We start from the raw sequence: 27405 nt of genomic DNA, 5'->3' as shown, positions 1-27405 counted from the left end.
GCGTGCGTGCTTCCCACGTGGCGGCAGCCAGCAGCCACCGTGACTCGGAGCCGGTTGTCCCGGCCCCGTCCTGGCCCCGTCGCCCATCCCGGGTGCGAGCTGGTCAGACAGGCCTGAGTCCCACTCCTGTGCTGTAACGTTGTTTTGGCCTCGTCAGACCCGACCTTTGGACTTTCTGGTCTGTCCCTGGGCCTGGTTTGGGGACACAGTAACTGAGGATGCGTGTAAAAGGAGAAGTTTGATTGCTCCGTGACTTACTGAAGGGAGAGCGGAGTGTTAGACCACATGGACACAAGGCGGAATTTTTTGCCAGGAGGGTTTTTCCTAGGCTGCAAAGAAACTCATTTCCACACTGAAATTTTCCAGATAAATTTTCACTTTGGTATTATTTTTAATGAAGAAGGATTATCAAGCTGAAAAATACTGTTGTAACTAACACCCATTCTAAAATAGTCTGCCTTTGGGCTCCAGAGCTCACTCTGCCTCTGGCCTCTGGCCCAAGCCCCTGCGGGTGGCACCTGTCCCGCCTGCATAGGGTCACATTGAGTATGGGTGCTGTAGCTTTAAAAAGTGTGAAAATTTCTGGCCTGCTCCCAGTTTGACCTGTGCCATTATCACCGTCAAAAGCTGTGTGTTTCCTCTCTTGATTGTGTTACACAGGAGTTAGAGCTGGGTATGAGGAATAAGTCCGCCACTACCCACTCCGTGCAGGTGGCACTGTGGGCCCCACGTGGCAGCAGTCCCCACAGTCTGCCCGTGCGCCCTCAACTCCACCGCCGTGTTCTTGCCTCCCTCCCGTGTCACCGCGGGTCTCACTGTCTCGTATGTGCTCTCACGCAGGAAATGCTGCCTCCTGGTTCTCACACGGGCTTTTCTGGGTTACATTTGCCGTTCATCGGCTTCACATTCACCACGGAAAGGTACGTCTAGCTCTCATCCCTGAGGCGGAGCCTTCCCCAGGGCAGGGAGCAGTGTGGGGCTCTGCTTCTGTGCATCACAAGGCTGGAGCACTGGGAGGTGGGGACAGGTTTATCCTTTCATCCTCTAAACCAAAAGGTCACAGGTTCGATTCCCGGTCAGGGCACATGCCTAGGTTGCTGGTTCAGTCCCCGGTTGGGGCTCATATAAGAGGCAACCAGTCAATGTTTCTCTCTCACATAGATGTTTCTCTCCCTTCCTTTCCTTTCCACTCTCTCTCTAAAATCAACAAGTGTGTCCTCAGGTGAGGATAAGCACACACACATGCGCACACACCTGGCCACCGCATACGATGATGACACAGCAAGGTCACAGACTTTTCGTAAAGAGCCTGATAGAACTTAGGCTTTGTGGTCTTTGTTGTATATTCTTCGTCCTTTTAACAGCCCTTGAAAAGTGGAAAAACCGTTTCTGACTCCGGGGTGGGCGGGTGGCCATAGGCTATGCGTTGCTGACCCTGACCTGGCACTGCTCTGCCCACCCTTCGGGCACTCTGTCAGCGTCCAGGGGTTATAACTCTGGCCTCCGTCAGTGGGGCTGGAGCCTGGCGCCCACAGAGCCAAGAGTGGGGGCCCACGTGGACTCTGGCCCCTCAAGCCAGTGCCACCTGCGTTTGTATCTCTAATGGGCCTCTCAGGGTCACGTCTGCCTCTCTTACCTGGGAGGCTGGAGCAGGAGGCGAGGGTCAGGATGAAGGGCGGGTAACATGACACTAAGGAAGCTGCCTCGCACTTGCGGGAAGGAGCCAGCACCTGGCTCCCAGCATCCTCAGCAGCAGGGTGGGAGTGCCCAGCAGATGTGCCAGCGCTGTGTGAGCTCCTGGGCCATGGCAGCTCAGGCAGCCCACGGGTGGTGGGTGTGCCACCTTTGTGTCTGTCCTGTGGACAGAGGCTCATGGCCTTCCAGGTACACGCCAGCCTACCAGGCGCTGTCTGGCCTGTGGGTTCCCGGCTCTGGTGTGGCGGGTCGGGCCCGGGGGCCTCCTCCTGGAGCAGACCCTGTCGGGTGGGCACACCCACTACCCAGGCCCCCTGTGAGAAACCCTGCGGGACCCTCCTGTCAGGGCCGCCGTGTGCTGGTGTCACTGGCACTCAGTGGGGGCCCAGGCATCCCCTGCCCTCACCGCGACCCTGAATGGGGAGCAGAGTCACAGGTGGGACGGTGCAGGAGTGAAGCTCCGAGCGAGAGCGCCTGCGCCGTGGTCCTGCTCACAGCAGGTCTGTCACTGGCCGGTCGATGGTGACTAGCTTTGCAGTGCCGGTCAGGGCACGGGAGTGGAAGGGACCCTCGGATCACAGCGTCGATGATGAGCCCCACAGGGCTGAAGGAACTCTCCCCAGTTGGTGGCAGAACCAGGAAGCCATCCAGCGAGGCCTTGCAGGCCCCGCTTCTTGCACGGACCCCTGCTGGCCACACCGGCTGTGCCTGTGAGTGCTGGTGTAGGCACGGTGTTTCCCCGGCTCTGTGCAGGCGTTTCTCCGGAGGCTCTGAGGGCGAGTCCTTGCTGTTGTCTCCCAGCCACTGCCTGAAGGAAGGTTCTTGTCTGATTTGGCTCTGCAAACAATGACATCTTTCACAGCTGTGTCTGTTTGCCAATTTGAAGAGACTTACCTTTTCCCTGGGAAGTCTTTAAATGCCGTGCGCTGGTGCTGTGCTCAGGGGGTTAGAGGCCCTGTGCTGTGCTTGCAGCTGTCTCTCCGACCGGGGCTCTCTGAAGAGCACACTGCCGTCCAGCGCGCTGGCCAGAGACGAGGGTGTGCAGCGCGACCTGGAGAGCAGCCTGCAGGCCGAAGCCTACGAGCGGAGGATCCGCAGGCTAGAGCAGGAGAAGCTGGAGCTCAGCAGGAAGCTGCAGGGTGAGTGGGGGTGACTTCCGCACCCTTGGGGTGCCTGTGCCAGCTGGCATGCGCTCATGCGTTTCTCCCCCACAGAGTCCACTCAGACCGTCCAGTCCCTCCATGGCTCAGCACGGGCCCTGGGCAGTTCAGCCCGAGATAAAGAAATCAAAAAGCTAAATGAGGAAATCGAGCGCTTGAAGAATAAAATAGCAGGTACATTTTGAAGTTTGGCTACTTACTCTCTGTTCTCAGAGGGAGTTAATCTCTGGGAGGGAAATTTCAGAGTCTTTTTTCATGTAAGACGCAAAAGCAGAAAAAACTCCTACGCTTTAGCAGACCTGGTTAAATTCTGGTGTTTTGTTGGTTTTTTTAAAATTGTTTTTCCAGAGGCTTAGCTCTCATACAGTGTTACAGCTGCAGCTAGAGTCAGCTCCCAGCAAGTCACCCTTGAACTCAGAACACGTAGCATCTTCCTGTCTGTACATTCCTCTCTGCAGCTCCGAGACACAGTTGCCAGAAGTGCTCACTGCTGGGCCCTGCCTCTCACTGGTTTAGGTGCTAGATCCATTGTCCTGTCTCTGTGGTTCCTGGGTCGTCAGTTTCCTAAAGACCCAAATCACTTTCAAGCCTTGACCCCTGACCTGACTCGGGGTTGGCACTGCAGGTGACCCCTCAGTGAGTCAGAACTGCGGCATCGGCTGCCATCCTGGCCCAGTGAAGGCTCAGTGGTGCCTGGTTTTCAGTAAAAGCTGTTGCCGCCTTGGGTAATACTGTGCCAGCTCCACCAGTGAGCGAGGAGGAGACAGGAGGCAGGCACTGCTGGAGGGACAGTCCCACGGGGTCGGAAGGGAGTGCTACGTGGGGACAGCCAGACAGCCTGTAAGTGACACAGGGAGGTAGGGACTGCTCGCTCTCACTGTCGGTGAGTCAGAGCTTGAGGCTCTTCGCATGTGGGAACCCAGTTTGTCTTCTCCTTCTCTCAGACTCCAGCAGGCTGGAGCGACAGCTGGAGGACCCGGGGACAATTCACCCAGAGCACGAGAGCGCTGCACTTCGGCTGAAAGGCCTGGAAAAGCAGTACCGTGTGGTGCGGCAGGAGAAGGAGGACCTCCACAAGGTAGCGGGTGCGACTCTGCCGAGCAGGGCGGTGCGTGGGGGTGGGTCTGTGCTGCCTGCAGCTCCGCAGCAGCCCTGGACCCAGGGCCCTGGTGTGCGGTAACCGTCAGCCCCGGGCAGCCGGCACACCTCCGTCATCATATTCAGGCTCCACTGATCCCTGCCGCACGGATAGTTGGGACATGGTGACTCAAGATGTGAGGGTTTTGCTGCATCTTGGGGGCCCCGGTCACAGACTCAGCTGGCTTTGTGCCCATCCCACTGGTCCAGGCCACCCTGCAGTGGCCTCCTCCCAGAGTCACTGCCGAAGAGGCCATTGGATTTTGTAAGATGTGGCCAACTGTGGGCTCAGCCTGTAGCATGTGCGTGCACTTAGGGTGGAGCTTCTGCAAGCACGTTCTGCGTGCGCACACGTGGGTCGTGGGGCCAGTGCCGTGGTCTGGTCTCTCAGTGGGAGGCCCGCCCTGTGTCCCAGCATCTGGTGTCTCCTGAGCCGCTTGGAGCCTCTCAGTTTAGACGTGTGCCCAGTGGGGACCACACGGCTCCCACGTGTTACAGAAAGCCCTGCTTCACTGGCTGGGGCCTCCAGCAGGTGCCCCAGGGGCAAGCAGCCTGGTCGTTGAGGGGCCAGCCGCAGGGCAGTGAGGTCAGTGCAGCAGAGGGGACAGTAGTGTCCACGCGGCAGACTGCAGTGGAGGCCAGCTGTCTAGCACGTGTGTTTATATGGTGCTCTGCTCGGGCCGGGTTCCTAAGTATTCCTGTAGCACGTAGCTCCCAGCCCCGCCGTGTGTGAGCAACGAGGTGACCGCACTCGTGCCTGGTCTGCCTTTGTTGCTCTGTGGGCAGCACAGAGGCGGATGCGGCTGAGCCGGACTGAGCAGGGCAGTCACATTGCTGCTCCACCTGCTGGGAAGGCCTTTCTAGAGCAGGCTGGGCTCGGCACCTGGGCTCAGGTGCACATCCAGGCAGCACCTGGCTGTGCTGGGCAGGCAGGGCCACATCCAGCAGGCAAGCTCTTGGACTGGGCTGTAGTTTGCAGCCAGCACTTGCTGTCCCTGAGCTTCCAGCCTTCCACGTCAAACCTGTCGTTCTCTTTGTTCAGCAACTGGTTGAAACTTCAGAGCGCCTGAAGTCCCAGGCCAGGGAGCTCAGAGAGGCCCACCAGCAGCGGAAGCTGGCCCTGCAGGAGCTCTCGGAGCTCAACGAGCGCGCGGCGGAGCTCCGCTCTCAGAAGCAGAAGGCGTCCCGGCAGCTCCGGGACAAAGAGGAGGAGGTGGATGTCGCCATGCAGAAAATCGACTCCATGCGGCAGGAGATCCGCAAATCCGAGAAGCTCAGGAAAGAGGTAGCCGGGACGCTTCCAGGGCTGCAGTGATTAGAATTCTGTGGGGTCTTAAACACCACCTTTGAAAAGGTGGCTGCTCTGATCACATCAGTTACTTCACAGCGGATCCCAGGTTTTACGGGGAGCCCGGCAGGTTCCTCCGGCCAGCATTTCTGTAGTGCCGACTTCTAAAATTCCCTGTTAGAGCGAACACAGGGTGCTGATGCCCAACGACTGTAACACACGCACCCCGCGACGGGGCGCAGGGCGGCTCGCGTGGCCGTGCGGGTGAGTGGGGGCCCGTCTCGGCCTGGCGAGCCCCACACCCGCGCTCAGGCTGGTGGTCCTCGAGTGTGCTGGTGAGTGAGGCCCCAAAGAGCTTTAGTATGTGGGGGTTGCAGCTCTTAGTTTTTACCACAGAGAAATGAAAACAAGACTTGTTTCCATACGAAATAGCCCAGAGGAGGAAGGGCCTCTGGACCCACTTGGAGACCTGCTGCCTGGGACGTGTCCTGAGCAGCCCTTGGCGCCAGACTCCGGTGGACTCCCTCGAGCTCTGGATCGAGCCGGGGAACGCGCACTTCTTCCTTGCACACTCTGGCTCTTCATCATTTGGCTTCAAAAGACCTGTTGGGGGTTTTGCAGCCCAGAGACCCTTCTAGTTGTAGCCAACTCGGGCGCAGGCGAAAGGGGCACCTATGAGCGCCACCGCTCGGGTCGGGCTGAGATGGTGTGCTGTCCAGACCGCTCTGCTGGCAGGGACGTCGTCACCGTGCAGGGCACTGGGTGCAGGCCCCTTACACTGCTGCCTCCACCGTGCGTGGGTTTGACGTTCGCCACTTAAATGAATCCAGGTCCTGCAGGTAGCAGGGTACTTGTTTCCATAAATCAGTGTCTTGTCTTGAAATTTCTTACCAAAGGTATCAACTCGAATTAGACTTTAAGCTTTTTTTTTTTTTTTTTAAACGATCCAGCCGTTCCAGTCAAGCCCTAGGGTGTATTTCTCAGTCTTTAACTTGTGGTGAAGTCTGATAAAGAGTGAGGAATTAGAGACCTTCCTGGATTTTGTTTGCTTAGAGTCCTTTGGGGGAGGATTCAGTGTCACTGAGCAGCTGTGTCCCCTGTGTTGCAGCTGGAAGCTCAGCTCGAGGACGCTGCGGCCGAGGCCTCCAAGGAGCGCAAGCTCCGTGAGCACAGCGAGAACTTCTCCAAGCAAATGGAGAGTGAGCTTGAGGCCCTCAAGGTAGAGCCGGAGGGTCCCAGTTCTTCCCGTGACCACAGAGTGTCACTTGCTCTGACGCCCCGTGGTGCGCTTGATCCAAATGCGGTGCTCCTTGGGATGCAAGGTCGCCTGGCCGCTCCAGATGCACAGGGGACGGAGGAGGCAAGGACGGGAACCTGGCTTCATGGTGGCCTGGGCCTGTACCAGCAGGGCGCACGCACTCATTCTCTCCTTAGACAGCAGTCGGGGGCCGCTGGCAGCAAGCCCTCATGCGTCCACACCAAACCCTTCTCTGACCCCATGCCTCTCCGTTCACGGGTCCCCCCTGGAAAAGTGCCTTAAAGCCCATGTCCTGCCGCAGACAAGGAAGAGACAAGCTGGTCATCTGTGGCCAGAGGCGGGGGAGGGGGGGGGGGCGCGTGGCTGGTTGTGGCCAGAGGGCCATATGACCCCAGGCCCTCCCCCACTGAGCCTGGTGTCCGCATCTGAACAGAGATGATGGGGCTGCCCGCTCCCTTCCATCCCCGGGCCTTGGGTCACTCCTCTCCACCGGCCTTGCCACCACCTGGTCCGGCCAGGCACGTCACACCACACCCTCTTCTTTGTCCCGTTACCTTGCGTGTCTTGTCGTTTGTCTGCTGGCTTGTCGTCAGTGTTTGCCCCCTCTGCCCTGCGAGAGCAGAGACGTCACCGAGCCCTGTACCACAGGGTGCCTGGCGCTGAGTTGGCCCTCAGAAGGACACTGTGGGAGTGAGGGGGCAGAGTGAGGGACCCGGAAGACCATTCTTGTCACAGTGTGACACCACCCCTTGGGTCCCTGACAGGTCAGGCGCATTCCTCCTGCAGGGCAAACACCATCACCCTGAAGTCTGCTCTGTGGGTACGAGAGGGACCAGGGTCGGCTGTACCACTTGGGGCTGAGTCTGTCGTCAGGAGGGCAAAGGAAGCCGCACCACAAGTGCCCGCACGTGGAGGGGTGACGGCAGCGTGACCGTTGTGCGGATGCAGAGGTGTGTGGCTGACTTTAACCTTCCCCTTCAGATGAAGCAAGGTGGCCGAGGACCAGGTACCTCCTTAGAACATCAGCAGGAGATTTCCAAAATAAAATCCGAGCTTGAGAAGAAAGTCTTGTTTTACGAAGAAGAGCTGGTCAGACGCGAGGCCTCCCACGTGCTGGAGGTAAAAACCGTGAAGAAGGAGGTGCACGACTCCGAGAGCCAGCAGCTGGCCCTGCAGAAGGAGGTCTTAGTGCTGAGGGACAAGCTGGAGAAGTCAAAGCGGGAGCGGTAGGTCCCCACGAGCCCCTCGGCGCTCTCGACACAGGTCTGCACCCAGGCTGCAGACGGGGACACGTGCGCGTCCTGGGCGGCGGAGCTGAGCTCGTCTCCCCTGCCCCTCAGGCACAGCGAGGTGGAGGAGGCCGTGGGCGCCGTCAGAGACAAGTACGAGCGCGAGCGGGCCGTGCTGTGCGAGGAGAACGGGAAGCTAGCCGCCGAGAAGGAAAGGGTAACGTAAATGTCTGGGCTGTCACTTCGGGGGGCTGTGATGTTCTCACTCTGGCATGTTGGAAGTTCGGTATTTTAAGTATTTCTATTTTTCAGTGAAGTAATAGGGGGTCCCTGGCCAGTGGCTCCTTTGTTTGGAGCGTCGTCCCGACACGCCAAGGGGGAGGGTTGGGCGTCTGGTCAGGGCACTTGTAAGAGTCAACCCTTGAGTAAATAAGTAGAACAACAAATCAGTGTCCTCTCCCATCCTTAAAGTTAATTTTTAAAAAAGACTTAAAAGAAGTAGTAATGTGTTTCATCTTTTAAAAGGGATGTTTGCATTCGGTTAAAAGCTCCTGATAACCTGAAATCACTAGCTCTTTTTTAAGTTCAGATCATCATTGAAATGCGACTAGAGTTAAACGCAATCAGAAGTCCACGTCCTGGACTTCGGAAAAACCTCGTGACGATTAACGGAAACTCGTAGTTTTAACGGTGGCCTCTGCCATTAGCAAAGGGTGCCACGTCACTCGTGCGGTACAACTGTGTCGTTGCAGCTCTGCTCCTTTGTGGATAAACTCACAGCCCAAAACAGGCAACTGGAGGACGAGCTGCAGGACCTGGCAGCCAAGAAGGAGTCGGTGGCCCACTGGGAAGCCCAGATTGCAGAAATCATCCAGTGGTGCGTGCGGCCAGAGGGGCACCTCCGCTCTCCCCAGCTCCCGCTGCCACCCCTGGGAGCCTGTCCTGTGTGCCTCGTGCTGCTTCTCTGAGGGCTCAGCACAGGTCTCACTGCAGAGTCCCCCGACCACGGAGCTCTGGGGGCGCAGTTCTGCCAGTGGCCTTCACGTTGGGTGAAGGCGGAGAAACAGCGCCCCCCTGTCATTGAAGCTGGGGGTCAGGCTGTGCAGGGACGCATGCTGTCCTTGAGGTGGAGGCACAGCTTCTGCAAAATGCCACACAAGGACAGGAGACCACAGGAGAGGGCGGGACGGGCCTCTGCCCGATGGGCACTGTCATGGGTGACTGCTGTCTGGTGATAGGCTGCTGGGTTCCTGTGTCCTGAGGGAGGCGGGACACACTTGTCCTCTGTGGCCCTGGACTCACAGACCACCCTCACGCTCCCTCCTGCAGGGTTAGCGACGAGAAAGACGCGCGAGGCTATCTTCAGGCTCTTGCTTCTAAGATGACGGAAGAGCTGGAGGCCTTGAGGAGCTCCAGCCTGGGCTCGAGGACACTGGTGGGTCTTGTCCTGCAGCCGCGTTCTTGTCACCAGGGGCTTCTGCGGTGGCTTCAGCAGTTAAGTGCCACGCTGGCCCTTCTGCTGGGAAAGGCTAGTCTGTGGAACGCCAGCATTGTCCCTGGGAGACCAGCCTTTGTGTGGTTCTCTTGTATCGCCATGATTCCCTAGCCTCGGTTCCACAGCGGGTGCCAGTGAGCTGCACGGGGTCTGCCCTCAGGGAGGCGCGTGGTTAACCTGAGCCACCAGCCAGCGGCCTGTTTCAAGCGCCAGGGGGTGTGGTGAGCTTGGGGTTGCACAGAACCACATCTCAGCCCAGTTCCCTCTCCTCTCCATTTCTCTGGGTCCCCTTTTTAAAAACACGCTTCGGCCCCGTGATTGGAAACCGTGTTGATTTTTAGATTATAGGTTTGTGAGCACCAGTTAGAATGGTCAGTGAACTGGCTGCCTTCGTCCGGTCGTGTCTGCCTGCAGGCCGCCCGTAGGGACTGCAGTGTGTGCCCGAGAGGGCAGGGCGCCAGCACGGGGCCTGTTGGCCATACGGCGTTTTCGAGGCTCTTGGTGCAGCGTACTGTGCAGGTGTTTCCTGTTGAAGGACAAGTTGGATGAGGCCATGGTTCCCCTTCTCCCTCAGCACCGCGCTGCCTGCTTTCTGGACCTTGAGCATGGCCACTCAGGATGTAGTCGTCGGCAGGCCCCCGAGATTTCTCCACCTCGGTCGAGGTCGTCGTGTCTCCAGAGCCACCCTCTGTCCTGCACCCCCTTCTGACTGACGCCGGGGGGGGGGGGGTGGGGGGGTGGGCCCCGGTCAGCTTCCTTCTCTCCACTGAGGTGGATGGAGAGTGGGAACTCCCAGCTGTGCTCAGGGATGGCCTTCAAAGTAGTGCCTCTGCATGCCTCTACTCCCCTTGAGAGTCGGGGGGCCGCGCGGGCCACCCCAGTCGGTGGGGGAAGACGGCTGCGCTCGGGCGGGTGCCTGCGCAGCGGTGGCATCCACTCACACGTTCCACCCTGCCTCCCTTTTCTGCGTTTCGGGCTTTTCTCTGAGTAGGAGTAGCCAGTGAAGAGAGACGAAATTCCTAGGATGAAGAAACAGCAAATGTTTCAGGGTGTGGGAAAATAAGATAGAAAGGATCCCATAATGCAGCCTCGGTTTGCAAGGGTCCAGTAGGACCCGTGTAGAAGTTACCCTGTAGGGCCCATGTTATTTTTTATTCTTCTAAAAAAGTAAAAAGTGAACTCTATAAGATTAAAGGCCATAAGAAATAAAGTCAGACACGATGGACTCTGTGAATATTTGAGAGGCAATATCTAAATACGATGAAGAAGTTAGAAAAAGGTGAATCGTTAACTTTGTGGCTTGACATGTATTTTTACTGTCGGAACCGACCTCTACAGGACCCGCTTTGGAAAGTGCGCCGTAGTCAGAAGCTGGACATGTCGGCACGGCTGGAACTGCAGTCTGCACTTGAGGCTGAGATCCGGGCCAAGCAGCTTGTTCAGGAGGAGCTGAGGAAAGTCAAGGATGCCAACCTCTCCTTTGAAAGGTGCTTGTCCTGCCGCCTGGTTCTGCACAGCAGCCGGGCGCCGCGGGGCCTCCGGCGTGCTCCGAGCTGTTCTCGTGGCTGGCGCCCTCACTCCCCGACTTCGAGGTGACGGGCTGAGGTGCAGAGCCAGGACGTGATTGCAGAGCCCCTCGACTCTGGGCTGTGCTGCTGCTCGCGTCCCGGCACATGGTATCTCAGCAGCCTGACTTTGTCCGCTCCCTGAGAGCCCAGGGGCCACCAGGAGGCGTTCAGGCAGATGGTCGCACTCGGCAGGTGTCAGCCCACCATCTTGCCTGTGATGGAAGAAGCATTTCCGGGCCTGATGGCTGAGTCCCCTGGGCTGTGTGTCCTCAGAACACAGGACTTGTCCCCAGAGAGATCAGGGGTGTCCGAAACTCCATTAGGACTTCATGGGATTCGCTTTCTGAACCGTGACTTTTAAAGTCCTTGTTAGTGTGTAATGTTGACGTGTTCGTACTGTCCACAGTGTACCGAGTGGGCAGGCTGACCCACACGGGAGTGGCCATGGGTCTGTCCAGCAGTGTTTGTGGAGGCCGGCCACGTTCCGGCACTTCCCCCGGAGATCAACCCCTTCCCCCAGCACCCACACTCTGAACCGGCACGTGGACGGCCCGTGCTCCGTGCAGCTAACGCCCCCTGTTTTCTCGTTCCAGTAAACTAAAGGATTCGGAAGCCAGAAATAAAGAACTGTTAGAAGAGATGGAAGTTTTGAAAAAGAAGATGGAAGAAAAATTTAGAGCAGATACTGGTAAATTAAAATTACAAGTTTTTCCATTTTTTAAGTAAGAGCGTGTTTGAATGAAATGGTTTTATATTTAATTTCTTTCAGGTTTAATAGTTTTTAGTTATATAAAGAAAGCACTTAGTCATTCCAGAGCCAAAATTCTGAACGATGCGCTCCCCAAAGTTACCCACATTCTTGGTTGATCCTTCCTGTTTCTGTCTTGAGGACAGAGCAAATGCATAGGGGTATAGTGAGACATCACGCCCCCAGCGCGCTCTGTGCCAGCCCGGGGGCCGGGCCCCGTCTCCGTCTCCATCTCTGCTCTCACAGAGCACACCGCCGTGCCCCACCAGCCCTGTGTGGCCTCTCCCGTGTCCCTCAGTGTGTTTTGGGGGTAGACTGCCAGTCCGGGGGTCAGCGTGCACCTGCTCCTGCCTGGTGCTGCTGGCCTCTGCTGCAGACGCCAGCACGTCCGTGTCCCTGCCGCAGGGTGGGCGGGGGTCCTGCCCACAGCCTCGCCCGGCTGCCAGCTGTGGCCTCACAGCCCGGTGTGGGCAGCGTCACAGCGCAGAGGTGGTTTGCGTCTTCATGCCCCGAGCGGGATTGAGCACCTTTCCACACGTGTGGGAGCTGTTTGTGGTTCTCCACCTGTGACCTGTATATTTGTGAATTTTGCCCACTTGAAAAACTGTAAGTCGTTAAGCCTTTCTCTCAATTCTCAGAAGCTTTGTGGAGGACTGTGGCCTTGTGTTTGTGACAGAAGCTGCAAATATTCTTGCCATTTTTTTCTAATGATTTTGGAGGGGAGGAGTGCATAAGGGTTTTTAGAAAATTTTATGTGTGTCAAATTTCCCCCCTTTCGGAGTCATAGGGAGATACCCCCACATCCCCAGTTCAGATAATTCACCCATGTTTTCCTCTAACACCTGTGGGTTCACTTTCTAAAACGTAGCTTACTGATCCACTTGGAAGCTGGGCTGATACACATTTTGGGGAATGGGTCCAGGGTGTCTTTGTCCTGTGGCGAGTAGGTTGTTCAGTGCCAGCTGTTAAAAAGCTCCTGTCCCCGCTGACTCCCCGGCGCTCTTCCCACACACGAGATGGCTGTGGCCCCTGGTCTGACCCTGGGTTCCCACCTGCCACTGTTCATGGGTCCGCTTTATAGTCTGGCAGGTCGCCTCCTGCCACCCTCCTCCTCGGAGATTGCGGAGATAGTCTTCCTTGTTGACTCTCCAGCGCAAGCGTCCCCTCCCTTGTCTGCTGCTGGGCAGTCTCGCCAGACTGCCTGGGACGGCAGCCTCCCGTCTGAGCACCGGGGCCGTCTCTGACATTTCTACCCTGACTCGACATCTCTTTTCTCACAGGGCTCAAACTTCCGGATTTTCAGGATTCTATTTTTGAGTACTTCAACGCTGCGCCTCTGGCACACGACCTGACGTTTCGAGTAAGTAACTGTTTCTGAAAAGGGAGGAGGGAGCGTGTGGTGTTGGAAACAGTGCAGTGTCATCCGACTGCCGGGGGGTGCTGCAGACTCACCAGTGAGTTAGCGTCGGGCTCTCTGGCTCGGTCACGCTGACCCTGCCCTCGACCTGGTGTCAGGTGTGTGGGTTGTAGACGCTCAGGTACTGGGAATGGTGCAGGGAGGCTCCGTTGAATTAAGTTGAAAGTTGGTTCAGAACCTGCCCGAGGCCCCTGCTGAGCAGAGGGCGGGCTCTGTCCTAGGAGCGGCTGTTGTGAAGGAAGGGCGTACGACAGTCTTTCCTCTTGTTCCAAAACAGCCGGGAGGGACCCTCACCAGAAGCAGGACAGGAAGTTAAAGTCATGGAAGCAGAGCTCATTCCTGGGACCTCTAGGAGCTCTTTGTTTTTGTGGCTTTTCCCACTTTTTATTTAGAAAGTTCAAACTTGCAGCGAAGTTGAAAGAACAGTGAGCTCCGGTATCTTGTCCGGCTTCGTGACACATGTGTGTCCCCTCTGTCCCCCTGCGCCCACATGGACCTCCCAGAACTAGCTGGCAGTGAGCGGTAGGCCCCGGTGATGCGGGGTACTTCAGAGTGCATTTCCTGAGGTCCTGGCCAGCCTGCCTGACTTCGACGTCCTTGTCGTGTGCACAGTGTGGGTCCAGCCAGAGCTCAGGGCTACGCTGACTTGTCTCTTTGTTCTCCTTTACTCCAGAACGGTGCCTCCACCTCCCCTCCCCCTTTGAGACATGGCTGTTTTTGTCATGTCCAGACCAGTGTCCTGTGTAATGTCTAGCATTTGGGGTCTGTCTGGTGTCCCCTGGGTTGGGTGTGGGCTGGATGTCGGGTGGGAACCCTGCCCAGGAGGGGTGCGGGCCCCACGCCCTGTGGAAGCCACCCACCAGGGTTGGCCATGCTGACTTTGCTCGTCGGGTTGAGGAGGGGTAGGCAGGCCTCGCCCCCGGACGGGCTCCCGGGAGCGGTCAGCAGAGGCCTGGTCACTCCCCACCAGCAGCCTTTGCCAGCGGGCTAGCAGCTCTTGCCTAGGTCAGTTTTTACAAAGCCCACGCAGGTTGCGCACATCTTTCTGGGCGAATACCTGTTCCATTCACCTGCTGAAGCGGTTTCGGTGAGGTTGGCCATCTTTGTCTTCTCCCGGGTCCTCCGTTTTTAAGAAGCAGGTGCAGGGGCCATTAGTGGCACGTCGGGAGCCTCACCCTCACGGTCTGTCACAGCCTGTTGCCGCCCTCGCCTGCCTTTTCTGCCACTGCAGGGCCAGGCCCCTCTGCGGTGGCCAAAGACTGGGATTGTTAACCAGGGCGAGGTAGCCAGGAAGGTGACAGCTTTTCTGCAACATCAGGGGACAGAGTAGCCGTCTCTCTGCAGGTGACTTCTGGCTTGGGCCCTCCGTCACTGGATGGTGCTAGAGCATTCAGCTTGCAAATGGGGGCTGCAGTCCGTCCCTTGTCCCCTGTAGCCAGCACACCCGTCCTTTCATGGTTAATCTCGGTCATTCTTGAGCACCTCTGATCCGAGGAGAAAGGACGTTACTTGGTGGAAAGCACACCCTCGGTCAGAGTGGGGTCTGTCAGGAGGTGAGCCAGACTGGAGGGCTGTCTTTTAGAAGCCCCGCCCACAAGAGGAATGTGCAGCCCTGGAAACACCCCAACGTGACCGTGACCGAATCAGGTTCTCACACAGGTTGTTCCTGGGGGTGAGGGGAGGGTGCTGTGTCTCCGGTCCTGTCCACCAGCCGCTGGGGGAGAAGTCAGCCCCTGCCTGCGGGTCCCTGCTGCTCCCGGGCCCATACAGCTGTGCTCCATGGCTCAGCGGGGGCGCCTGCCTCCTCTCTTTGCATCCTTCTGATCAGCTAGCAACTAAATGAAGCCGGCGGGGCTGTTACATGGTGAAAATTAAACTACTTGCCCTTTTTTTGTTGTTCATTTTTTCGAAAGATAGAGCCCTAACGTATTTAGCGTACCTGTTTATGGGAGAAATTTGCTCATGTTGGCAGCTGACCCAGCCTTTCCGTTGTGAAGTTCGTTGCAAGTCCATCCAGAGCTGGCAACACGGTTGTGTGTGGGCTTGCATGAGCCACCTGATGAACTGCAACTGTTTCAGAGTGTTTCTCTGGTTGGGTTGGGTGGGCTTTCCACGAGGGGCACCAGGCACAGCTGTGAACGGGTGCCTTCCGCTTGCTCGTCTGCGTCCCAGCAAAGTGCCAGCGCTTCCCGTATTCCCACACGCAGGAACGGTGCGTGAGCGTCGGTGGACATAGTAGTAGCCTTTGGTGGGGAAACGTTAGCTCGGGAGTACTTGTTAAAATAAGGTCGGTTTTAAGTGGTTTTAGAACACAGCTTTAGCTTTAAATTAGCTTCAAAGCTTTAGCTTCAACCTCAAATTAGTTAAGAGAGTGGTGCCCCCTGTGTCATGGACTCCCCGAAGCTCTTCTGGTCAGAGGCCCCCAGACCTCTGCCGAGGTGGGGATGTCCTCTGGGTCCCTGAAATGAGGCCGAGAAGCTTTGGCTGCTCATTCGTAAGGCTACAAGGTACAGACATAGTCACTTGTGAATGACCTCAGGGGGCTGGCATTCTCCTCTTCCTTCCCTTTAAACACGTAGGGGGTTTGGGCTGCAGGTGAGGTGAGACCGGATGACCTCTGTCTTTGCCGATGCCTGACTGTGCCTTGTCAGAGTCTACCGGGCCAGCGGTCACACACCAGCCTTAGAATGCCAAGGGCTGAGGTCCCCAGGGAGTTGGGGTGGGCTGACCACCTGGTGCCACAGGGTTAAGAACCCATGCTGGGACCCCAAGGAGATGCCCTTTGTGTTTTTATTTTTTAGTATTTATTTATCTATTTTTAGAGAGAGGAGGGGAGGGAGAAAGAGAGGGAGAGAAACATCAGTGTGAGAGGTACTTCATCGATTGCTCTCACATGACCCCGACTGGGGACCTGGCCTGCCACCCAGGCCTGTGCCCTGACTGGGAATTGAACCGGCAACCCTTTGGTTCTCAGGCCGGCACTCAATCCACGGAGCCATATGAACCAGGGCTGGGGATGCACTTTTTTTAAAAAAGAACATATTGTTAGAGTCTGAATTCTGAGAATAAGCTGTCTTACTCCCACTCCTTCTTTGCCTTCTTTCCCCATAGACCAGCTCAGCTAGTGAGCAAGAAACACAGGCTCCAAAGGCGGAAGTGTCCCAGGCGACGCCCGTGGCTGCAAGCACAGAACAGCAGGAAGTAAGACTCTTGCCCCGGGACGTACTGCGAGCCCTCGGGTCTGCCCCTACCCCATGGCCACGGGCTGCTCTGTGCCCCCCTCCTCCCCTTGCCCCTGCTCTGCACCCCACATGCCTTTCAGAATCGCTGCTGGTGTGCCAGCAAGACCAGTGGGGTGGGGCGGGTGTTGCCACAGTGCAGGGCATTGGAAGTGCAGAGCTGTTCCTTGCGGATCACTCGGAGAGAGAAGTGATCGCGGCAGCTCTGCCGTGTGGGGTGGCGCAGAGCTGGGGCAGTGCTCACCTCTCCCTGCTCATCTCCTAGGACGTGGCTCGGGCTTCGCAGAGGTCGCCCGCCCCCCAGGCCCTCACTCTGGCTGGACCAAAGGTAGGCACTGCTGCGTGGATGAGGCAGGCGTCATTTCCGTAGACACAGTAACTCACCTTTCTGCTCTGGTGACAGTTTGTTACCGACAGCGTGAGGTCCAGGGAGTGTCAGGACCCCGTGTTTTCCTCCTCACACCGGTGCTCCCTGAACACGTTCTCCTTGAGAAATGTCCACATGTAGCCCCAGGCCCCTTTCTTCATTCCCCAGACCCACCTCCCCTCTCCAGGGTCACCGCTCCGTTCTGTGTCTAGTGAGTTCCTTCTCCAAGTCTGTTTCCCTTTACTCCTCAGCTCCTGGAGCCTTAGAGAACGGTTGGCAGGGGGGCACTTTCCCTCAACGTGAACGGAACTGTACTGAGTGTGTGCTTTGTGATCGTGTCTTTTCATATGTGTGTCTGGCCAGCTGTGCACACCCGTGCACACAGGCTTGACACAGATCGGAACGTTCCAGGCGTCACAAGGTCTGAGTCTCAAGCTTAGCTGGCATTTGGCCTGATTTAGAGACTTTAATTTTCTTTAGTGTAGACATGGCTTCTTTCACGGTGTTGTCCATCAACAGCCAAGCCAACCAGAGATGAGACACTCGAGTGTGTCTGAGACTGCCGGGTGGCGCGGCTATGGGGCTTTGATGCCCACCCAGGCAGCGGTCAGGGGTCCTGCACCCTCGGTTCCGACCCCTCCTGCCTCCTGCCGGGCTCCCACCACGGTTCTGTTCCCCGGCTCTGCGGTGCTAGCCTGAAGACACCCTGTCCCACTTCGAGCACGGCTTCGCCCCCCACTGCCCCTCCCCCAGCAATGGCGGGGCCTTTCCGCGCCTGCTGTTAGGAACGGGGCTGCTGTTTGTTTCTCGCATGTCGGTTGGTCCCGCATAGGAAGGCTTCCCCAAGTGGGAGCCCAGCCCAAAACATGGCCCTGGGAGGCCCCAAGAGCCTCTAGGAGGTAAGGGGCTTATTCCAGAGCACGTAGCAGCCACGCTCCTGCTTGCCCGCCAGCCGACCTCCTGTGTGTGCCAGACTCCTCTCGGAAGGAAACGCGTGGTGACGTGTTTTCGGCTCCAGCTCCGTGGGTGGGTGTTGAGCACACAGACTTCAGTCCGTGCGGCCTGGGACCACGTGTGCCTCAGAGTGAAACCGCACGTCTCTGCCTTCCAAGATGGTACCCAGGTTGTTTGTGAATTCGACTCCCTTCTTCGCAGAGCGCACGCTCACCTTCCTGGTGTTCTTCCCACAGCCCAAAGCGCACCAGTTCAGCATCAAGTCCTTCTCCAGCCCCACGCAGTGCAGCCACTGCACCTCCCTGATGGTGGGCCTCATCCGCCAGGGCTACGCCTGCGAGGGTGAGTGTGCCCTGGCTGCGCAAGGCGCCTTCTCGGGAGGGTGGCTGCCCTGAAGGCAGGCGGCTGCAGTGAAGCCCGGCGGTGAGCTGGCTGAGGGCAGCTCCTCCATCACCTCCCAGTTTTCCAGAGAGGCTGTGAGCGAGAGCCTGAGCCCGAGCCATGGTCCAGGGTGACCGAGACCTCTGTCTGTGACTGTGGGTCACGGACGTACTGTGTGCCAGGGGGTCCAGCCTTCCAGTGTCTCCAGGCCGCGCTGGCAGAAGGAAGAGTTGTCTTGGGCCACACATTAAGTACACAAACACTGATGAGAACTGATGAGCACAGAAGAGGTTTTAAGTAAATTTAGGATTTTGTGTTGGGACGCATTCATAGCTGTCCTGGGCCACGTGCGGCCCATGGGTTGGATGCCACGGTACACAGTTGCCCTAGAAAATCAGCCAGAGCGGAGAGCAAAATTCCACTGTTGCCTCTGCTGGAAGAACGCACCCCCGTGCAGTGGCCTCTTGCTACGGCCACTGTCCACGTTTCGCACCCAGGCCAGCGTGGCACTCACCTTTGGTGGTGTGACCCCTACAGTGCAGGCAGCCAGGCCACGGTGCTTAGGACTGCTGGGCCGACCCTCAGTACCCCATCGCCGGGCAGTGGGCGCAGCTGGTTTGCCGAAGAGCTCTGCTCTCGCCGTCCGGGCCGGCACACGCCTTCCCTGTCATTAACTTAAACTTGGCCAGCCTGTTGATTGACTGCTAGACGTGCTCCCCCACCCCCGCCCCGTATGTCACCAAAACCATCGCCCTGTCAGATGGTTTTGAAGCTTCACGATGTGGGAGAACGAGAGGCCCAGCTGTGTGACAGTCTCTCACCATGGCGCCCTGTGGCCTTGCTGCGCCCCGTGGGCACGTTGAGGAGTCGCTCGCACGGGCCCGCGCTGTGGTGGGGAGTGCCGAGGGGCTGCCGCGGGCACAGGTGGCTGACAGCACCCCTGCGTTGCAGTGTGTGCGTTCGCCTGCCACGTGTCCTGCCGGGACAGCGCCCCCCAGGTGTGCCCCGTCCCTCCTGAGCAGTCCAAGCGGCCCCTCGGTGTGGATGTGCAGCGCGGCATAGGGACCGCCTACAAGGGCTATGTGAAGGTAGGATCCTGCCCATCCCAGGGCCCTGGTCCCCAGTACCCCAGACACACACTGGGAGCTGGCCTGTTCTCGCCTCCTCCTGGCTGTGCACCTGACCACGGGGCGCTGGCACCAAGTGCCATCTGCAGACCACTGTGCCCTTTCACCTCTGGCTCCCACCCGCTGCTGCAGCTCGCCCAGGCTGCCTGTTTGCTGAGGTGTCTGCCTTGTCCCTGCAGCCCCTGGTGGGCGTGGAATCCTCCTCAGTAGTGCCTAGACCTTCCTGGCCTAGACTGGGCTCTGGCTGCCAGCCTGGGCCAGCGAGGGGCTGGTCTGTGGGGAGACCCCGCTGTGCAGCAGCGGGAGGCACCCAGTGGCATCGCCAGGAGGTCCCGCAGGGCCTGACCCTTCAGGGGCCATTCCCATGGAGTGCTGACTAGCCTTGCTGGTCCAGTGACAAAGCCCCTCTCTGACTGCAGGTCCCGAAACCGACCGGGGTGAAGAAGGGCTGGCAGCGAGCTTACGCGGTGGTCTGCGACTGTAAGCTCTTCCTGTACGACCTGCCGGAGGGGAAGTCCACCCAGCCGGGCGTGGTTGCCAGCCAGGTCCTGGACCTCAGGTGTGTGCCTGTCTCCGAATGCCTGCTTGCTGGTGTTCCACTGAAATGAGTCTGTCGCTTGACAAGCTCAACCTCAGTCACACCCCACCCCCCAGTCAGCATGCCGGTGCACAGCAGGGACTTCGGGTGCGGGCCAGAAACCACCTGCTCTCTGTAGGTTTGCAGTCAAAACAGTTTGCCAAATGGCCACGTGGCCCGAGAACAAGTAGGAAGTATCCAGAGGCGTGTTGCGTGTTCTGGGTGCCTGACAAGTACCCCAGTTTGTGACCGCACCTCTGACCTGTCACGTGCCCCCCGGCTGCAGGCACTCGGAGGCAGCCAAGCACCCTCCTTCCTTCGTGGCCCTGATTCCGCTTCCCATCTGGGAAGTGGACATGACCACAGGAGGAGGGTGGAGGACGGTTGTGGGAACGACGCATGTTAACAGGCGGGCGTGCGGAGGTTGGGGCCTGGCGTGCAAGGCTGCCACGGCCACCACTGGGTCAGCTCCCTCCCCTCGCCAGCCGAGCTCCAGGGCCACATGGGACCACACGTGCACATGGGGTGGCCATGCTGGCACCTGCCCAGGGCAGGGCCCGGCCTTGAGCTTCAGTCTCCAGCCCTGTTCTGGGGACGAGAGGCGCTGTGGCCGGTGCCCACGAGGACAGCCTTGTGTCCAAGTCCCTGTGCTCCTACTGTCTGTGTCCCCAGTGCATGGAGCGGGGTGGACAGCGGGGGCCTGTGGTGTTGGAAAGTCCGCAGGGCATCCTGCTTGCCCTTGCTGAGTGTTGGTGTGCCCTGGCCTGGGGGTGCAGAGGCCGCTGGCAGACACCCTGGGGTAGTTTGCTGGGCTCCAGCCCCGGGTTTGGAGTAGGTTGGAAATGGGGCTCCCACGGTCATCAGCAGGTTTCAGCCCTTTCCTTCAGAGGGACGGCCGGGGGACTGCCTGCGTGAAGCCACGTGTGGGCCAGCTCGGTGAGGTAGCTGGTCTGTCACAGGGGGTGACTCGGACTCGGGGGAGCTGCTCTTCCCCAGCGTCCTCGAGCCCCAAAGTGCCTGGGGGTTTGTGAGTTGTTTGTGGGTTCTGCCAGTGGAAGCACTTTCCAATCTGGGCAGAGGCGAGGGGCCCACGTCATGTGCAAGGGGCACAGTCGTGAAAGTGCCCTTCCTCGGGAGATGGCCGGCCCGGGAGGGCGGCGCGCGGGCCCAGGGTGCGCGTCTGTCCCCTCGTCCTGAGCACCCGGTTTCTCTGCAGAGACGAGGCGCTCTCGGTGAGCTCGGTCCTGGCTTCTGACGTCATACACGCTTCACGCCGAGATATCCCGTGTATATTCAGGGTACGGTGGTTTTCTGCTTTTTAGAGACATTTCGTTAAGCATAAAGAACCGGGGCTAAAGCGAGACAGTCCGTCCGAGCGTGTCGCTGCGCAGTAAGAGAGGCCAGCGCACGTCAGAAAGGCTGCTTCCCCACCGTCCTTTCTTGCCCCACGTTCCTTCCGCACGCTGTGCTGCCTGCTTCCTGGGGCCCCACCGCCCACAGCAGCAGCCGTGCCTCCCACACTGCACCCCAGTCTCTCCAGCTACAGCAGGAACACTCAGCCACCCCCACTCACGCAGGCCTGCTGGGCTGGCTGAGGCAGAATGGCTCCCCCTCGGTTGCCTTAGAGGCTGTGGTGCGAGGAGACTGGATCAGGGAAAGAACCGCCCCACACCTCCGCCGGGAGCTTTCACAGACACAGTCGAGTTTTGGTTGACATTGTTACTATTATTAAGCTGCGTCTGTACTCAGAAAGCACCTCTCGCGCACGGTACCGAGAACAGCCATCACTGTGCGCTCAGCAGCAGCCGAGACTGTCCCCGTGTCCCTGTGCGGGGAGCGCTCCCGGGAGCAGATGTTTGTTGGAGAGTCTCTCATCTGGGCCGTGTTCTGAGAATCCCTGAGTTAAAATGAGATCCTTCAGGAAAGCAGCTTCAGAATGGGCATTACCCTGCAGCTGGGCAAGAGCAGAAATGACTGAAACCTGGCCAGGGCTGTGGGTGGCCTGGGCCTGGTGGGCCCCTGGCACAGCTCAGAGGGCCCTCCAGAACAAGCACAGGCGCCCGGAGCTGCGTCCTTCCTGTGCCCGCAGCAGGGCGATGGCGGCCAGGCCAGGCGCCGTGCTGGTGTCCAGTCGTCTCACGGCTCTTCTCCCCGTCTTGTCTTCCGTCACGAAGGTGACAGCCTCCCTCTTAGGAACACCTTCTAAGACCAGCTCACTGCTCATTCTGACAGAGAACGAGAGCGAGAAGAGGAAGTGGGTGGGCATCCTGGAGGGACTACGGTCCATCCTGCAAAAGAACCGCCTGCGGAGCCAGGCGGTGCATGAGCCGCAGGAGGCCTACGACAGCTCGCTGCCCCTCGTCAAGGCCGTGCTCGCGGCCGCCATTCTGGGTACGTGCCTGCGCCTCGGGCCGCCCTGTGGGGGCGCAGAGGGCTCCCATGTGAGCGCGGCCCCGGCTGTGCCGTCGCCGGAGACGAGCGTCCTCCCCGGCTCCGTGGAGCAGACGGTCTGTGCGGACCGCTGACGGGCTTCCTGTTCTTGACAGACGGTGACAGGATTGCGGTCGGCTTAGAAGAAGGGCTCTACGTCATCGAGGTGACCCGTGACGGTGAGTGGGCCCCGTCGGGGAACGTGCAGGGGTGGAGATGACATCACCAGGCAGGGAGAGTGTCACCCCATCACAGAACTTTACGACAAGGGGGGGGCAGCAGCCAGGAAAAACGATGTGCAGCAAGGCTGACGATGTTCGACAGCTGCAGTGTCCACGGGGCAGCCCGGGGGCCTCCAGCGGGGCGGCTGCCACCCGCAGGCAGGGTGCTGGGTGGGCTGATGTATGGCTTCCGCTCTCCAAGGAGAGGGGTGAGCGGGGATCCAGGCCAGGAGAGCACCCCAGGGGTGGAGGTCCATTTTGGTCCTGGCTGCCGGCACCTCACTGAGACTTCCTTTACTGCAGATTTTGACATCTCACTTTTTCCAGTGAGAAAAGGCAAAAGCACCTGCGTCTCCCCTCTTTACCCCCTGGGCCTGGGGACCAGAGGGGTGGGACTCAAGAAGGCCTGAGGGGCTCAGACCGGCATGGGGCCCTGCACCCGGCTCTGCTCCGGACAGGGCAGCACCCCTCCTGCCGGCCAGCACCCATGCACTTGGCACACTGTGGAAGAAGGGTGTGCTGCCCGGTCCTGACCCCACTCCATTTAGGGTGTCGGGGGCATTGGGTGACTTTGGGGGCCCAGGGAGGGGTGAGTGGTTTCTGAGTTTGTCTGAGGATCCCATGAGCTTGGAGACAGTCCTTTTCTCCCCAGCTGCAACCCCGGGGCTCCTGGCCTCAGTGACGAGTGGACAGGAGGCCCGCCCCAGGGCCACAAGGTCACGTGTGAGGTGGCAGAGGCCAGGCTGACCGCGCAGGGAAGGGGTGGAGGGGGTTCGTTAGCAGGTGTCGCAGAGCGAGGTGGAGACGCCGCGTCGTCCGTCTTCCCCCCCCCCCCCCCCCCCCCCGTGCTTGGCTTCACGCCCCGTCCTCTCCGCAGTGATCGTCCGCGTGGCAGACTACAAGAAGGTGTACCAGATCGAGCTTGCTCCCAGAGAGAAAGTCGCCGTGCTGCTCTGTGGCCGCAACCACCACGTCCACCTCTGCCCGTGGTCTGCTTTTGACGGCACTGAGAGCAACGTCGACATCAAGCTCCCGGAAACAAAGGGTTGCCAGCTTGTGGTGACGGGGACGCTGAGGAAGAGTGCCGCCACCTACCTGTTCGTGGCGGTGAAGCGGCTGGTCCTATGCTATGAGGTCCAGAGAACGAAGCCTTTCCACAGGAAGGTGGCGGAGCTCGTGGCCCCCGGCACTGTGCAGTGGATGGCCGCGCTCAAGGACAGGCTCTGTGTGGGCTACCCCTCGGGGTTCGCCCTGCTGAGCACCCAGGGAGATGGGCAGGCTCTGACCCTGGTAAATCCCAGCGACCCCTCGCTTGCGTTCCTCTCACAACAGTCTTTTGATGCCCTTTGTGCTGTGGAGCTCACGAGCGAGGAGTTCCTGCTCTGCTTCAGCCACATGGGACTGTACGTGGACCCGCAAGGCCGGAGGTCGCGCGCGCAGGAGCTCATGTGGCCTGCGGTGCCCGTTGCCTGTAGTATGTATATGTTTTCTGTTGCCTCCCCCCGCCGCTGCGCTCCTCGCCCGTCAGCATGTGCTGGTCCTGCTTCCGTTCATCTCCGCTCCCTCGGCCGGGCAGCGAGGGAGGCACCAGGAGGGGTGGGACCCGCGGTCCTGCCATGGGAAGTGGTTCCGACATGGATCTCGGGCCGCCGGGGGTGGGCTTGCAGGAGCCATGGGCCCCCTTTCCACCCACCTGCCCGCCCGTGGCAGCCATTTGTAAACATACATGGTCACCACAAGCTGCAGGCGTTCAGGGTGCCAGCAGGAATGTGCTCCCCTGTCCGGGCTGAAGTCCCTCCTGGGGCAGACGTCATCGTGAGAGGCAGAAGCTGTTCCGGGAAAGAACGGAGTCAGCCTGTGTACTGGGAGTGGTTTTCTGTGTGCGTGGCGGTGCTGGAGGGAGTCATGGAGCCCCCAGAGTTGGGGCTCCCTGTGGCAGCACCCGCCCACCCTCCTGACTTTTCCAAGACCCCGTACTGCAGTGCCCTTCTCTGGAGGAGTGGGCAGTCTGCACTGTCACCTGGCAGGCCAGGCAGAACCAGGGGCAGCAGACGTGGGGTAATGGGTGGTAGGTGGGTGTCGCGTTTTTCCTTAGTCACCTAAAAGTGCAATCCTTTTGTGCCCCTCGTTGCTGTCTAAGACCCTGGGGTGTTGGGACCAAGAACCCAGGCCTGTGAGGTGCACTGCCCACCATTGGCTATTGGGGCTCGCTGGGTGTGTTGACTCGCCAGCCCTTGGCTGGGGCTGAGGCCGTGCGGGCAGCCCAGAGCCCACTGCTGGGATACCCCTTCGCTTCCCTGCCGTACCCCACCATCCTCACAGTGGTGCAGGGACAGCCTCGAACCACCCGGGCCCCTGCTCAGCAGGCCTTCCTCCGCTAGAGAGAACGAGTGACCACAGGGCCTAGGCTCCCGGTGCCCGTGCATGAGCCGTGGGGCACCTGGTGCCGCCGCGCGGGCTCCGCCTCATGGCCTCGTGTCCCCGTGTTTCCTGCACGTGTACGAGGCCACACTCTGTTGGTCTCAGGGCTGGTGCACTGACCCTGCCATCCCCACTCTGAGCTAGGCGCCCGTGTGTGCTCAGCCCCCCTGTCGTGGCCGCAGAGGTGAGCACACGGCAGTTCGGTCGACCTCAGACCTGCCTGACTCCACGGCCTATGCTCTCCCCGCTGACACCGACTTTTCAGTCTGCGTCTTCCTGTGGCCTGCACGTCTCGGTTTAGCGTTCTGCCGCCCAAAGATGTCCTCCTGGCTCCTTGCACGTGGAGGCCCCCGTGGGTGTGGGGAAGAGGTGCTGCGCTGCCTGAGAGCCCTGCCAGGACAGGGTCCTCCCGTCACGTTTCTGCATGTGGCGCTCCAAAGGACAGCCTTGTGGTTCGTCTGCGCCGTCACTTGTGAGAGGGTCTGGGGACCAGCTCTAGCATCCTGCCTGCTTCCTAGTCCTCCTTCCTCCCCCCACCCCCAGAAGAAAGGGCCGCCCCGCCGGCCTTTTGGAACGTAACAGCCCTGCAGGGGCTTTGAAAAGCCGGTTGTGCTCCATCGTCTGGGGCCTGGTAAAGACAGACTTTGAACCACGGCAGGTGGAGGGGCCCGGAGCCAGGGAGAAGCTGGGGACAGCCAGGCAAGGCTGAGTGTGACCATGGACGGCATTCCTCCTGCCGCAAGAGGCACAGACACCCCTGCTGCTTCCTCTGCCAGACGTTTTGCTGCTGTTTAAACGGGGGCGGGGAGGGTGCCCTCTTGAGCTTAAAAGGCCAGGCGGGCCTGCAGTCCTTGGGCTCTGTCGTTGGAATGCTAGGCAGCTTTTCCGTCACCGAGGACAGGTGCTGTCACTGCGAATGAGCAGGGAAGAGCTGTTGCAGGACTAGTCCCGCCTCTCCTGTGTCAGAGCAGACGGTGTCTCCGCCGTCCTCCTGGGGTCGGCAGGCAGGGCAGGTAGGGCTGCCGCCCCAGAGCTAAGCAGTGGTTTTTGTGCTTAAGTATTGACTTAGAAACCCAGCTTCTTGGCATCTCTCATAGAAGGAATTCATTTCACAAAACAGGACACTCGGCCCCTCCCTGAGTTTCACACGTTGAGCCCGAAGTTGTACGCTTCGGCAGCAGCTGTGACAAAGCCAAGTGCAGAGGTTGAGGACCGCCAACCGTTGTGCTGCGGTGTGTGAAGGGCTGCGCATCGCGGCAGCGGCGGGAAAGCACTAACACTTGGTTGTGCGGGTCGGAACTGCTAGAGTGGGCATGGGCGAGTGTCTGGGGCCAGCCCCCGCCTCCACCTGGGCCGAGGCCGGTGTGGCCCCTGCACCTTCGGGGGGCCCAGGTGGCGGGCCTGGACGCTGCCCTCGGGGCAGAAGGCGCCAGGCCCGGGCTGTGCTGCCTCCTCACCTTGCTTTGCTCCGCCTGTGCCAGGTTGCAGCCCTGCACACGTCACGGTGTACAGCGACTACGGCGTGGACGTCTTCGACGTGCACACCATGGAGTGGGTGCAGACCATCGGCCTGCGGAGGGTAAGGCCCGGCGGCCGGGCGGCGTCCCCCTGCTGCTGTGTGCCGGCCACGAGGCAGCCATCTCTCTCTGGTTTCCAACAGATCAGACCACTGAACTTGGAAGGAACCCTCAACCTCCTGAACTGCGAGCCTCCCCGCCTGATCTACTTTAAGAGCAAGTTCTCAGGTGAGTCTTTCTCTGAAGGTGGAGGGGTAGGAAGGCCTTCCCAGTGACCACACCCCTGTTCCCACACAGCCAGGCGCAGGCCCACCTGTGACTGCGGGCATCCTTCCTCGTTTCTGCAGGGACAGCACTGACCGTGCCTGACACCTCTGACAACAGCAGAAAGCAGATGCTTCGGACCAGGAGCAAGAGGCGGTTTGTCTTCAAGGTGCCGGAGGAGGAGAGGCTGCAGCAGCGGCGGTAAGAGCCGGAGCCGCAGCCCTGCTGTGGCGGCCCGGTGTCCGAGTCCAGATGGCGTTCATGTTTGCAAATCCCAAGACACCTTTTCTCCCTCCCCCAGGGAGATGCTCAGAGACCCGGAACTGAGATCCAAAATGATATCCAACCCGACCAACTTTAACCACGTGGCCCACATGGGCCCGGGCGACGGCATGCAGGTTCTCATGGACCTGCCTCTGGTGAGCTCCCGCCCCGCCCACCCCGCTCCCTCACCCCTTCGCCACCCTGCTGCAGGTGGGACTCTGTCTGGGGCGTGTCAGGCACTCCCCACCCAGGCTCTCCAGGTGCTCTGAGCAGACCCACAGCGCCCGGCACGGGCGTTCCCCCACTGGGCTGCTTCTGCTGGGAGCGCCCGCCAAGGGGCCCTTACATTGTTCAGTGACTACTAACGTTTTCACGACAAAACCAATGTCAGAAACAATTTCTAGCCCTGGCTGGTGTGGCTCAGTGGACTGAGCACCGGCCTGCGAACCAGAGGGTTGCCGGTTCCATTCCCAGCCTGCGCACATGCCTGGGTTGCGGGCCAGGTCCCCAGTAGGAGGCGCACGAGAGGCGTCCACACACTGATGTTTCTTTCCCTTTCTTTCTCCCTCCCTTCCCCCCTCTCTAAAAGTAAGTAAATAAAATCTTTAAAAGAAATTTTCTAAATAACACCTTAGTGTGAGCAGGTAA

General features: G+C 59.3%; 1 protein-coding gene across 5 annotated transcripts in view; it reads left to right on the top strand.

The window, feature by feature from the left end:
* CDC42BPB (CDC42 binding protein kinase beta) overlaps positions 1-27405 on the top strand; it is a 79570-nt gene that overhangs the window by 45749 nt on the left and 6416 nt on the right. For 4 of the 5 annotated variants that reach the window (XM_053927583.2, XM_053927585.2, XM_053927582.2 and 1 more), the window contains exons 9-34: positions 841-920; positions 2668-2834; positions 2910-3029; positions 3800-3933; positions 5035-5277; positions 6389-6499; positions 7520-7764; positions 7879-7984; positions 8520-8644; positions 9097-9202; positions 10601-10749; positions 11424-11518; positions 12859-12938; positions 16107-16196; positions 16500-16562; positions 17792-17897; positions 18888-19024; positions 19483-19622; positions 20857-20938; positions 21815-22031; positions 22187-22249; positions 23169-23765; positions 26194-26291; positions 26373-26457; positions 26577-26694; positions 26795-26912. In XM_053927583.2, the coding sequence (XP_053783558.1) occupies positions 841-920; positions 2668-2834; positions 2910-3029; positions 3800-3933; positions 5035-5277; positions 6389-6499; positions 7520-7764; positions 7879-7984; positions 8520-8644; positions 9097-9202; positions 10601-10749; positions 11424-11518; positions 12859-12938; positions 16107-16196; positions 16500-16562; positions 17792-17897; positions 18888-19024; positions 19483-19622; positions 20857-20938; positions 21815-22031; positions 22187-22249; positions 23169-23765; positions 26194-26291; positions 26373-26457; positions 26577-26694; positions 26795-26912 (3675 nt within the window). Of the gene's footprint in view, positions 1-840; positions 921-2667; positions 2835-2909; positions 3030-3799; positions 3934-5034; positions 5278-6388; positions 6500-7519; positions 7765-7878; positions 7985-8519; positions 8645-9096; positions 9203-10600; positions 10750-11423; positions 11519-12858; positions 12939-16106; positions 16197-16499; positions 16563-17791; positions 17898-18887; positions 19025-19482; positions 19623-20856; positions 20939-21814; positions 22032-22186; positions 22250-23168; positions 23766-26193; positions 26292-26372; positions 26458-26576; positions 26695-26794; positions 26913-27405 lie in introns of those variants that run through there. The other variant, XR_008427233.2, reaches the window with a different exon arrangement.

Source organism: Desmodus rotundus, chromosome 7 (genome assembly GCF_022682495.2).
Source record: "Desmodus rotundus isolate HL8 chromosome 7, HLdesRot8A.1, whole genome shotgun sequence".
Lineage (NCBI taxonomy): Eukaryota > Metazoa > Chordata > Mammalia > Chiroptera > Phyllostomidae > Desmodus > Desmodus rotundus.
Note: the sequence above shows the minus strand (reverse complement) of the source record. Positions and strands in the feature narration are given on the sequence as shown.